The 11737-nt window shown below is 51.1% G+C and overlaps 2 protein-coding genes across 5 annotated transcripts in view; one reads left to right on the top strand and one right to left on the bottom strand.

Annotated features, from left to right (window-relative positions):
- Positions 1-42: 42 nt before the first annotated feature.
- The window catches only part of SCYL3 (SCY1 like pseudokinase 3), a 15237-nt gene continuing 3542 nt past the window's right edge, over positions 43-11737 (top strand). The window contains exons 1-11 of one of the 2 annotated variants that reach the window (XM_039730213.1): positions 43-136; positions 3104-3378; positions 4230-4415; positions 5468-5581; positions 6129-6185; positions 6839-6941; positions 7443-7554; positions 7877-7954; positions 9323-9462; positions 9748-9935; positions 10261-10432. In XM_039730213.1, coding sequence (XP_039586147.1) covers positions 3214-3378; positions 4230-4415; positions 5468-5581; positions 6129-6185; positions 6839-6941; positions 7443-7554; positions 7877-7954; positions 9323-9462; positions 9748-9935; positions 10261-10432 — 1315 coding nt within the window. In that variant the 5' untranslated portion in view covers positions 43-136; positions 3104-3213. Of the gene's footprint in view, positions 137-2182; positions 2205-3103; positions 3379-4229; positions 4416-5467; positions 5582-6128; positions 6186-6838; positions 6942-7442; positions 7555-7876; positions 7955-9322; positions 9463-9747; positions 9936-10260; positions 10433-11737 lie in introns of those variants that run through there. The other variant, XM_039730214.1, reaches the window with a different exon arrangement.
- Positions 7971-11737, bottom strand: part of CUNH1orf112 (chromosome unknown C1orf112 homolog) — a 24638-nt gene continuing 20871 nt past the window's right edge. Inside the window, exon 24 of one of the 3 annotated variants that reach the window (XM_039730210.1) lies at positions 7971-9174. In XM_039730210.1, coding sequence (XP_039586144.1) covers positions 8874-9174 — 301 coding nt within the window. In that variant the 3' untranslated portion in view covers positions 7971-8873. Of the gene's footprint in view, positions 9175-10426; positions 10521-11737 lie in introns of those variants that run through there. The other 2 variants (XM_039730208.1, XM_039730211.1) reach the window with 2 other exon arrangements.

The following is an 11737-nucleotide window of genomic DNA, read 5'->3' as shown; positions in this document are numbered from 1 at the left end:
GGCAGGGGGCGCGCGCGGCGGGCGGCGCTGCCGGGCCGGCCGGGCGGAAGGACGGACGGACAGACGGACTGACGGACAGACGGAGCAGCGGCCGGCGGGGCCCAGCGGCACCGGAGCCCCGGCCCGGCGGGGACAGGTGAACGGGGACGGGCGGGCCGAGGGTAGGGGCCGCCGTGGGGTGTGACGGGCGGGCCGGGCCCTGCCAGCGGCGCTGCGGACGCGGTGCCGCCGCCGGGCCGGGCTGTGAGCCGCGGGCTCCCGGGCGGAGCTGCCACAGCAGCGGCTCTGGCGGTGCCGCCCCGAGCCGGCGGTGCCCGGCGTTCCGGGGAGGCTGTGTGCTCAAGCCGCGCTCTGCCCGGTGCTCCCGCGGGGGAGCCGGAGCTCCCTGCCGGGGCTGTGGTCCCTGCTGGTGCCGCGAGCTGCTGGGAGACTGCTGCCTTCGGGGGGAAGCTGCTGGCACCGCTGAGAGCCCTTCCCGCAGGCTCTGCTGCCTGGCAGGGGCGGCAGGGCCGGGAGCAGTCTGTGGGCTGCCCTGTGTTTCAGGTGGATACTCTGTGTGCGGCTGTCGTTCACTCCGCAGGGAAGCTGAATGGGAATTCCAGCTCTTTCTGGTAGCAAATCCACATTGTCCTTTACTACCAATCGTTCTGGCTTTCCCTGCCGGGCTCCTGTCTCTTCCAGGGTGTTCTGTGTATCGCTTCTGACGTTCACGTTTACAATTACGAAATAGGATACAAAAGGGTTAATGCTCCTAACTCGTAGTTGCGTGAGTAATGGTTTGTTTTGGCTCGGGAGAGCCACACCTGGGCACAGACCTTTGCAGATGCTTTTGCCAGCTGGAGTTTCAATAGCCTTAAAAAAGCTGGAAAGCTCGGGGTGCCACGGGCTGCTGTGTTTGGTCCTGAGAGGAACTTCCCTGGAGAGGGGCGGTGTGTTTGCAGCTGGGCTCGGGCACATCGCAGGCGTGAGGATGACTCTGGTGTTGCAATATTCAGCATGAGAAGGGCACGGAGCTGTTGGAGCAAGTCCAGAGGAGGCCATGAAGTTGAGGAGGCAACTGGGGCACCTGCCCTGTGGCTGGTAGAGTCGGGGCTGTTCTGCCTGGAGGAGGTTGTGTGGAGACCTCATAGAAGCCTTCCCATACCTGAAGGGGCTCCAGGGAAGCTGGAGAGGGACTCTTCATCAGGAAATGTGACAGGACAAGGTGGGAATGGCTGCAAATGGAGCCAGGGGAAAATTTGGTGAGATGTGTGGGAGAAATTCTTTCCTGTGAGGGTGGGGAGGCCCTGGCACAGGGTGCCCAGAGCAGTGTGGCTGCCCCATCCCTGGAAGTGCTGAGAGTCAGGCTGGATGGGGCTTGGAGCAGCCTGGGATAGTGGAAGGTGTCCATGCCCATGGCAGGGGAGTGGAGTGAGATGAGCTTCTGAAGTCCCTTCCAACCCAGAGCATTCTGTGGTTCTGTTCCTGAGCTGTGTGTGTCTCTGAAGCCAAATATGCCCACGTGTGTTTGGAGGAACCTGAGGCATCAGGTGAGCCCTGATACTTGCAGGTGTCCTGAGTGAGAAATCATTGAGGTAGAACAACTAAATGAGGCACAGCTGGGAAGACAGAATGCAGAGAAGTGCACTGGCTGTGCCCAGGAGCAGCAGCTGGTGCCTGGCACACAGGTGAGGGGGGTAACCTGGGGCAGCCAGGGCAGAGCTCCTAGGCTCTGTCTGGAGAGGAGAATGTTCTGTCTGGCGGCAGCATGGATGCTTTTGTGCCAGGGAGTTCACTACAGAAAAATCCAGTTTAGAGGCACGTGTTACTGCTGCACTGTGTTTCCTTTTCACCTGTCAGCCCCTCTGTGTAGTGCTGGGAAGCTGCAGTTTAGATTTCCATAAATTTCCCTTTATGTCTTAAAGGTCCCATTTAAGGAATCAGTGCTGAAAAGGTGCAGATTCATGCCTGACACCAGAGGGGAGAGAATGAGGAAGCTGCAAGCTCTGTAGTTAATTCAATTCAGATTTTAGGTGGATCAGGACACAGAATTAATTAAAAGCCCCTCTTCCCCCCCATTTCAGGCTGCAAGGTTTGTTGTACCCTTGCTTGGCACCCTCTGGAGGGTTAAAGGAGCCAGGGATCTGTAACAGAGCAGCTCTCTTTGCAAAGGCCCTGAGCACTTCTGACCTCAGGGCTCCTGGGAGACCTAACTGGAGACACAGGTGAGGGGCCAGAGCAGCAGCTGGGGTGGAACAGACTCCTGAAGCCTCAGGTCATGGCTGGAAACAACCACAATAAAGCAATTCTCCAGCTGAAAAAAAAAAAAAGAAATTTCCCCCACTTTTCCTGAAAACGGAGGGTTTGCTCTGTCCCTCACATTGCTGAGGAAGGTTTGCTGACTTCTGTGTGCAGATCTCACCCGTGGCCTGTGATCACAAGGCTGATGACAGAGCATGTGCTGGGTCAGTGTTTTCCAAAAAAGCCTCTGCAATCAGTGTGTTTGTTTTACCGGTTTTGTGTGTGAGGAAACAGCACAGAAATCTGTGTCAGCCTCTTCCTGACAGGCTGTGGGAGGAAGGAAGGCTTGGCAGGCAGAAGGAATATTTGTCACACGGAGAGAAGGTAATCAAGGGGGAAAACATGCTCCTGGAGGAGGGTACCTGGCTATAGGTAACCTCCTGAAATCCAGCTTGTAACCCTTCCTCCTTCACTGAATTCTTCTCTGGTGTGGAGAACTGAGGAATGGCGTTTTTAAGAAGGCCAGAGGCTCCTTGTGGCGTGGCAGTCACTTGCTAGCTGCTGGCTGTGCTTGGTGTCAGTTGAGCCCTTGGAGTGGGTGTCAGTGTGGCCGGGGGCGTTGCTGGATCCTGCTTTTGGTGGGACTCAGCTCGGCAGCCAGGTCAGGGATGGGCTGTGGGTGCTGCACTGTGTCAGAGCTGCTGGAGGTGCTGACACAGTGCAGCGCAAGCCCCACCGCTGAGAGCTGCTCCTGCTGATCCAAATTTGTGGACACTGGGTTTCCTTTACAAAGTAAACTTTGGGGATGTTATTCCCGTCCTTAAACTCAAGGAGAGGATACTGGCAGGAGGAGATTCCTCATGGCTGTTCTGTGCTTTTGCAGAAAATGCTCTGAACGTGACCTGGACAACACCTGCCGGAACTAAACCTGCCCAAAGCAACTCCCCCTTCAGCCAGGGCCTGTTTGTGGTGAGCAGGGCAGCCGTGCAAGGCATGGGCTCGGAGAGCAGCGCTTTGAAGAGCTACAGCCTGGAGGAGCCGCCGGTGACGCTGCGCAGCGGGAGCACCATCCACCCGGCCGTGCTGCAGGATGGCACCCGCGCCTCCGTCTTCGTGTACCGCAGGGACAGCCAGGACAAGGTCAACAAAGCTGCCAAGGTACTGCCCCCGCCCGGGACACGCTGGCCCTCCTGCTGTGGGCAGGATGGGAGCCGCTTAATGGGTCAGACCCTTGGCAGTGAGGGCAGGGGGAAAGTGGAAGCCAGCCTGGCCACGGGGCAGAAGGGGTTGGCAGCTGGAGAGGTCACTGTTGCTGCATGCAGCAGTTCAGACAATGCAGTGTTCAGGCAGCAGTGTTCAGACAATGCAATGTTCAACCAGAAATGTTCAGACACCCCTTGCAAGGTGCTGCCTCCTCCTGCAGATGCAAGTCAGGGTCTTTCTTGGGTGAAACCTGCCCAAAATACCGTATTTATTATAAATAAGGCTTTTATTCTGTGTAAGATGTTCTCCATCCAGTGCCAGCAGGGAGCTTACAAGACAGATGGAGGGAAAAGAACATGTATTGACAGAACAAGGGGAGATGGCTTCAAACTGAGAGAGTAGGTTTAGATTGGATATAGGGGAGGAAATTCTTTGTGAGGGAGGTGAGGCCCTGGCACAGGCTGCCCACAGAGAAGCTGTGGCTGCCCCTGGATCCCTGGAAGTGTCAAGGCCAGGTTGGGCAGGGCTTGGGTAAACCTGGGCTCGTGGAAGGTGTCCCTGCCCATGGGAGGGGGATGGAACAAGATGACCTTTAAGGTCCTGCCAACCCAGACCATTCTATGATTCTGTTTCATGGTATTATAAAAAGTTCTGCAGTCTGAGCGAGGAAGTTTGCTGGGAGCAGGGTGAGGAGCAGGGATGGGCTGTCTGAATTCCATGAGAAGACATGGCTAAGGGGGCAGGACTAAGCTCACACCCGCAGGGGCTGCCTCAGAGGAGCTCTAACAGACACTTGTTCCCTGAAGCACCTGAAAACCTTGCGGCACCCTTGCCTCCTGCGCTTCCTCTCCTGCACCGTGGAAGCCAACGGGATCCACCTGGTCACGGAGCGGGTGAAGCCCTTGGAGATGGTCCTGGAGATGCTCTCTGCTGCAGAAATCTGTGCAGGCATCTACGATGTGTTGCTGGCACTCATCTTCCTCCATGACAGGGTAGGTACCCCTGGCAGCATCAGCAGGCTCTGCTGGGAATGGGGGAAGTGTGACAGGAGAGGGTTGTACCTGGGTCGTGTGTTTGTGGGGTTCCCAGACAAAGGCAGGAATGATACATCTGACTCCATGTTCTTAGAAGGCTAATTTATTATTTTATGATCTATATTATATTAAAGAATACTAAACTAAACTATACTAAAGAATACAGAAAGGATACTTACAGAATGCTAAAAAGATAATCATGGAAACTCGTTACTCTCTCCAGAGTCTGACACAGCCTGGCCCTGATTGGCCAGTAAGTCAAAATAATTCACATGAAAACAATGAAACAATCTCCAACCACATTCCAAAGCAGCAAAGCACAGGAGAAACAAATGAGATAATATTGTTTTCCTTTTTCTCTGAGGCTTCTCAGCTTCCCAGGAGAGGAATCCTGGCAAAGGGATTTTTCCAGAAAATAGGACAGTGGCACCTGGGCTTGTCTGGGTGACTCACTGCTGATTCCTCCCAAAAAAGACAGACATGTGCCCCACAGTTCTTGCAGGCTGAAACTGCTGAACTTGCCTGCTTTGGAGGAGAAGGGGTAATTGAAAATGTTGTGGAAATGAGGGAACAAGCAGTTCTCAGTTCATGGATCTGCTTGGAGTACTTCTTCCTTTAGGGAACTGGGATTGCTTGGCCTTGGTGTTTGTGTACAGCTGTTGTCCCATGCCAAGAGATTGGTGTCACTGCTGTCCTGTGTGGGCAGTGTGTTTGCCCAGGAGTGCAGGTAAATCCCAGCTCAGACTGTAGCTCTGGGTTTTTGTGTTCACAGTTGGAGAAATTCCCTGGATTTACAGTTGCATTGCAGGGACTGTGACAATTAGGGCTTTGTCTGCTCCGGCCCTCCTGCCTGGCACCTGCTGGTCACCTACAAAGTCCCACAGGAACTGTATGGGTTTTGGGCAGCTTTCCCTCCATCCCCTGCAGTACCTAATTAGTGCTGATTATGATTCTACATCTTCACCTCTCCCCCAAGTCAGTTACCCTTTTTTTTGGCTTTTATGTTTTAGGGAAACCTAACTCATAACAACGTCTGTTTGTCATCTGTGTTTGTGAGTGAGGATGGGCACTGGAAGCTGGGAGGAATGGAAACAGTCTGTAAATTCAGTGAAGCCACCCCAGAGGTAAGAGCCAAGCCAAGTGCACCCTGGATGCCCAGGGGAGGATTCCTGGCCTGTGGAATCTGGCCATCTGTGCCTGTGAAGGCCCAAGTCCTTCCACTTAGCTGGATTTGCTATTAAATGTGTTGGCTCACTTCCAGCTCTGTCCTGGATCTTTGCTCTGAGGACACCATTGCTATAAACTAAAATGTCCACACAAATTAATTCTCCATTAGCCAAAACACAGCTGCTTTTCTAAGGGACACTGCTGGCTGGAGAGTGAGAAATTTTGGCCTTCTGGACTGATATAAAAATTTAAAAAGAGTAGGAAGATTCAGGTCAAAACGAGCCATTAAGGAAAATAATTTAAATGCCTCCTTAGCTTGCGTTGGTGGCATTTTCACTGCTTGGTAGCAGAAAGAACAATTCCTGTTTTGATTTCTGCTGCCTGCTGTGCAGAGTTAGGCACAGCCTGCCCTGGGTGCCAGCAGAAGGGGCAGGGGCACAGCCTGCCCTGCTGCCTGGCACTGAGGGGACAGGGAGGCACTCACAGCCCCTCTTGTCCTTGCAGTTCCTGCGTCACGTGCGGTCGGTGCGAGACCAGTCGTGCATCCCCTGCGAGGAGATGGTGAGTGACAGCTCAGGGGCTCCCTGCTGCCAGCAGAGAAATCCTGGTGGTCAGGAAATATTTTACATTCATGTTGTATTTCCTCATGCATGGAAATGGCTCTTGGATAATAGCTGAGGTTTCCTTTTGTCCCTCTGTCCCACCCCTGCTTTGGGAATGGTGTTGGGCACAGGTAATGCTGCTTTTCAAACTCTTTGTGCTGCTTCTAAATCGCCAAAGTTTTGCAAAAATCAGAGAAGCTGCTGACAGTGTCCAGATCACTGTGGTCCCGTGGTTGTGTAACTCAGCACAGCCTTTTCCCTACCTGTTAGTCACTTCCTAGCCATTGAGAATCCTTGGAGCTGCTTGTGCTGAAGGAGCACGCTTCTGCTCTCTAATTACTGCCTGTTTCCATAGAAATGCTGAAAGCTGTTGACTGCCTGCATTCATCAGGGAGTTGTTTCATCATGATGGAGTTGCTCCTTTGGGTTATAAATTCCCCCGTGGAGATTTTTTTAGCATAATATTCTACTTGTAGGGTACACAGTAGAGCTTTGGAGCTATAAAAAGAACTAGAGAGTGTATATGGTGGGGGGTGGGAAAAAAGACTTATGGAAAACACCACTTATTTCATAAGCTCCTGCTTTGCTGGGCTTTTTTTGTTTTGTTTTCAGTCTGCAGACTTCAAAATCCTGCCCAGCAGCTACGGGCATGCGAGGGACGCCTACGCCTTTGGGACAACAGTTGAGAATCTCCTGACAGTTCTCAATGATCAGGGTGAGAATGACACTGGTTTATTTTCCTGGTGACAGGCCCTGTGGTTCACTTCCACCTGCTCTGCAGCTGCCAGGAGTGTTGTGGGCTCAGTGGCCAGTGTTGTTCCTTGTTTGCAGACTTTTTGTCCTGTGTTCCCCCTTTCCTGTGGGGACGTGGTCAGATGTGGCTGGAGGTCACCAGCCCGTGTGACAAGGGCACTCCCAAACCTGCTCTGGTCCTGCCAAGGGTTATGCATGTGGCAGGTGGGTCTTGAGAGCCAGAGCTGAGCAGGGGCTGCCACTTCCGGCAGAGAGGCAGCAGAAGTTTCTTGGGAGAGCAGTAGCACTCCTTGGAGCCCCAGTAGCCAAGCAGGTTAAGAAGTTAGGAAATGGAAATGCTATTTTCCCCCTCCTTTTGCAATTTTGCTAAAAATAAGTTTTTGGGGGTGAGGGTGGAGGAGCCCTGAATGTATCTTGTTCAGTGTGGAGAGAGAAGTCTAACTGTAGGTGCTCTGGATTTCAGTTTCAGCAGATATTCTCTCCAGCTTTCAGCAAACCTTGCACAGTACACTGCTGAATCCAGACCCCAAGTGCCGCCCACCACTGTCCAGCCTGTTGTCACATGAGTTCTTCAGGTAAGGACAGGAGTATCAGGCCTCTCTTGGTCTTGATACTGCTTTGGAGGTGGGATGGGAGTGCAGACTTAATCCCTGCCTCTTGCAGGGATCCTTCACCAAGAGGCTCCTTGAATTAAGGTGTTAGCAGCCCTCCCAAAGGAGTGCTGAGCAGCAGCCTTCAGCTGTCACCTCCTTGCTGGCACTCTTGATCACCAGCATTTCACTTGGTCCCTCTGTCTCTTCTCTCTGCTAAAGGAGTGGTGGGGGTTGCAGTCTCTTCACAGTGGGTGTTTAAGCATCAATAAGGATTACCCTTGACAGCTTTTGGTTTTGTGCTTAGGAATGATTTTCTGGAAGTTGTGAATTTTCTGAAGACCTTAACACTAAAGTCTGAAGAGGAGAAAACTGAATTTTTCAAGTAAGTGAAGGAACTGTAATGTGGAAGCTTCTTGTTTCAGCACACTTCTGCAAATGGATTGTGGGTGACCTGGGAAGGCTCCTGGCCAGAGGTGCTTCCCCAGGTGGCAGATTTGGTGGCTTTGGCACAACATTGTTCACTCTGTGACATTTTGTGTACTCCAGCCAAAGTAAGAGCCCTGTCAAAGAGGAAACTCTGCACCTCTTGCTTCCCAGTTCCTTGTGACTGGTTTGGTGTTTGGGAGGAGCAGTCCCTGCTGGGCTCTGCATCTTCCTGATGCTCCCCAGCCTCCAGAGGGATGCAGCAGCCACTGAGAGTTTGCAGTAAGACTTGCTGGGTGAATTAATCATGTGGTGCCAAGATAAAGCTGTTGCTGTAATGGATGTCTCAGCTGCAGTAGTGGAACATCTTGCAGTAAATCCCACTGCTGTGGTCCCCAAGAATATTTCTGTGAGGGAATTTTCTGTGTAATCATGGCATTATCTACGCCTGAAAAGGGGAGAAGCTGATTTTTAATTTTTCCATATAAAAGAGCCTTGGTGTTCTCACCAGAGCTGTTTTCCTGCCTATTTTATACATCAGTTATTTTTAATTAGTTTGAGGTTTAAGTGGAGAAGTAAGAGGAGAATGGGGATCCTTAGCAGGAACATTCAGAGTGTTTCTCACTATCTCTGTGTCAGCAGTGTTTTCTGAGGGAGGGGATGAAGACTTTGCTTAAAGAGAGGGGAGTGCTGCCCTTCCAACAGGCAGAGGGGCCTTCCCAGCATGTGCACCCTTCTCTTGGTCTCCTCCAAACATAGAGAGACAGCAGTAACTGATATTTAATATTTTAAAAATTAAAATCTGACAGACAAAAGCAGTTACACAAAATTAAACCCTGATAAACCCAATCTGTTGGCCTCATTAGATGGAAGTGGTTTCAAAGGGGGATTCCCTTTGTGCAAGGGAAACTTCCCTTTTGTGGTAGGTAGAACAGCCTTTTCCAAAGCAGCAGGAAAATCCTTGCAATGGTCCAGAGTGTGGAGTGAGAGGAGAACTCTCTGCTGCAGGTTTGACTGTAGCTCTTCACAGGAGATGCCAGCAGCTCTGAGGCAGTTTGATGCCCCAGCAGCTCCCTGTGCCAGCTGGATGTGCTTGTGCCAGCCCCTGATCTGGGTGTTTCAGGATGTGGTTCTGGCTCCTGGTTTGTGCTGTCCTCAGGCAGGAGCAGAGGCTTCTCTCTGGGTCAGAATGCAGACAGAGAGAGGCTGCAGTGGGACACCGACTCTGGATGAGTCAGACACAAAAAGGGGAAGATGATTTTAAGGGAAACAGGCACAAATGCATGGAAGGCTGCCTTGATACTAATTGCTGTCTCCTGGAATGCAGATTCCTGCTGGACAGGGTGGCTGGCTTGTCAGAGGAGCTGATAGCATCACGGCTGGTGCCTCTCCTGCTCAATCAGCTCGTGTTTGCAGAACCTGTGGCTGTCAAGAGTTTTCTTCCTCATCTGCTGGGCCCAAAGAAAGGTGACCTTTAAATACTTCCTCATCACAATTATTCCTGACAAGTTTGGAATGAGTTCAGAGTGGTTGTTTCATTGAATCAAGGGAATAGTGGTGTTTCCCCAAGCAAAACAAATGCTCTAACAGACAGAACTGGAAAGGACAGTTATCTGTGCTTCCCCCTTTGCACTGCTCTGCTGGTGCTGGGAGGAGAATTAGCAATGATCCTGGTGTCACCACTCAGTAGCTCCTGGGTGAGCTGTCTGCTGGGTGAAGCAGCCTTTTCCCATCCTCACCTCTGTTCCCTAGAGCAAAGTGGGGAGAGCCAGACCAGCTGCCTGCTGTCACCAGCCCTGTTCCAGGCCCACGTGATCCCTGTGCTGCTGAAGCTCTTCGAGGTGCACGAGGAGCACGTGAGGATGGTGCTGCTGTCTCACATCCACGCCTACGCCGAGCTGTTCTCTCGGGAGGAGCTGAAGAACATCATACTGCCACAGGTTGGGCACAGCACACCTCTGGGATGTGGCATTTCACAGAACCACTGAGTGGTTTGGGTTGGAAGGACTTGAAGGGCCATCTAATCTAATCTAATCTAACCTAACCACCTTCCACTAGACCAGGCTGCTCAGAGCCCCATTCACCCACCTACTTAATTGGTAACACAAAATGGAAGGCTGATTTTAGGCTATGAAACAACATCCAGTCTCTGCTGAGAGCTGTAGGGGATTAGAAATGAGATGTGCTGCAAAAGTAACGCTTTGAGAGGCAAGCAGTGCACAAGCAGAGTTTTGTGCTGTGCTGACATCAGTGTTGTTGGTGCAGGTGTTGCTGGGCCTGCGGGACACCAGTGACTCCATCGTGGCCATAACCCTGCACAGCCTGGCTGTCCTCGTCTCCCTGCTTGGGCCTGAAGTGGTTGTAGGTGGAGAAAGAACAAAGATCTTCAAAAGCTCTGCTCCAAGTTTCATGAAAACTGCTGATCTCTCCCCAGAAGGTAAAAGATACAGTCAGAGTGCTCTTAGGATGCTCACCTGTTCTGTCCAAGCAGTGTAGGCAGAATTTCTTGGATTATTCATCTGTTCCTGTTAACAGGTTAATCAAAAAAAAAGCTAATTTGCAGCCAAACTTGGATTTTAAGTTAGGTGCTATTTGCAGATATAGAAGTGATATCAGAAGAAGAGTTATATAAAGTATTTTAAAAACACCAAAGATATTGGGAAAAATTGAAACTTCTTCATTTAAGAATCCCTGTAAGTAAAGCAGATAGTGTGTGTTTGTGTCTTCTGTGGAAAAACTGAATTTCCTTTCTGAAGGACTTACATAGGTAGTTATTTCATATTCCCTCTGTCTTTTCTGTTCTTAAAACCAGTAAATCTCATGTTCTTCCCCCAATTTCTATTCATAGATTGGAAAAGGAATACGAACTTCCCTATTTTATCAGCTCTCTGGAGGCTTTTCAGCTAATGCAAGTGAAGACAGTAGCCCCTGCACCTGCTAGATAACTTGGAGCCAAGTGTGCTAAGGGAAAGCTTCTCTGGATATTGAAACTAAGAATGTTTATAACAAGGGGAAAGTCAGCATCTGTGCAACTTTAGACATAGAGATACTAAATGAAATACATGACAGAGATCAGTTTAAGTGCTTGCTTCCTGTTTGTGTGTGTATGGCAGCTACCACCCTTCATTAAAATCCGTGGATGGCTCACTGCATTAGTTTCTTCACATTATTTACTTTAGTAGACTGTAGTAAATAAACCACTTTGGGTCACAGGCTGAAACCAGGTTTATTTTTCAGAATATACTTAAAATTAGATGTGATTTAACTATTGATAAACAACAAAAACCCCACCTTTGTCCCCAGCAGTGAGTGATGATCTGCAAAAAGCAACACAGGAGGCTGAGCATGTGATGCTTAACGAGCTGTTTGCTCAAGGCCCTCAAAGGATGTGCCCTTAATGAAGGGCACTGGGGAAGGGGGTGGATTCTGTGTTCCTTGCACTCCTCTCCATGGGCCACGTGTGTCTGGTGATCCCTAGCCTAGGCAGGCACAGCTGCCTGGGAACACACACGAGCCCTGTGGAAGGAAGTGCAGCACTGGCCCAAACGGTGCCATTTTGAAGTGGTGGCAACAGGGTCCCACACAGCTGAGGCTGGTGTTGGCAAATCACCTCTGATCATACCCTGCAGCTCCCAAAAACGATCTGCCACCACGTGCTTGCCAAGCTGGCATGGCTGAGCCAGGGAAATTCAGCTGCCTTGGGCAGCTCCAAAGCATGGCCTGGACTGCCCACCACCTACCT

The sequence above is a fragment of the Passer montanus genome, unplaced genomic scaffold, assembly GCF_014805655.1.
Source record: "Passer montanus isolate IOZ18808 unplaced genomic scaffold, ASM1480565v1 scaffold71, whole genome shotgun sequence".
Classification (NCBI taxonomy): domain Eukaryota; kingdom Metazoa; phylum Chordata; class Aves; order Passeriformes; family Passeridae; genus Passer; species Passer montanus.
Note: the sequence above shows the minus strand (reverse complement) of the source record. Positions and strands in the feature narration are given on the sequence as shown.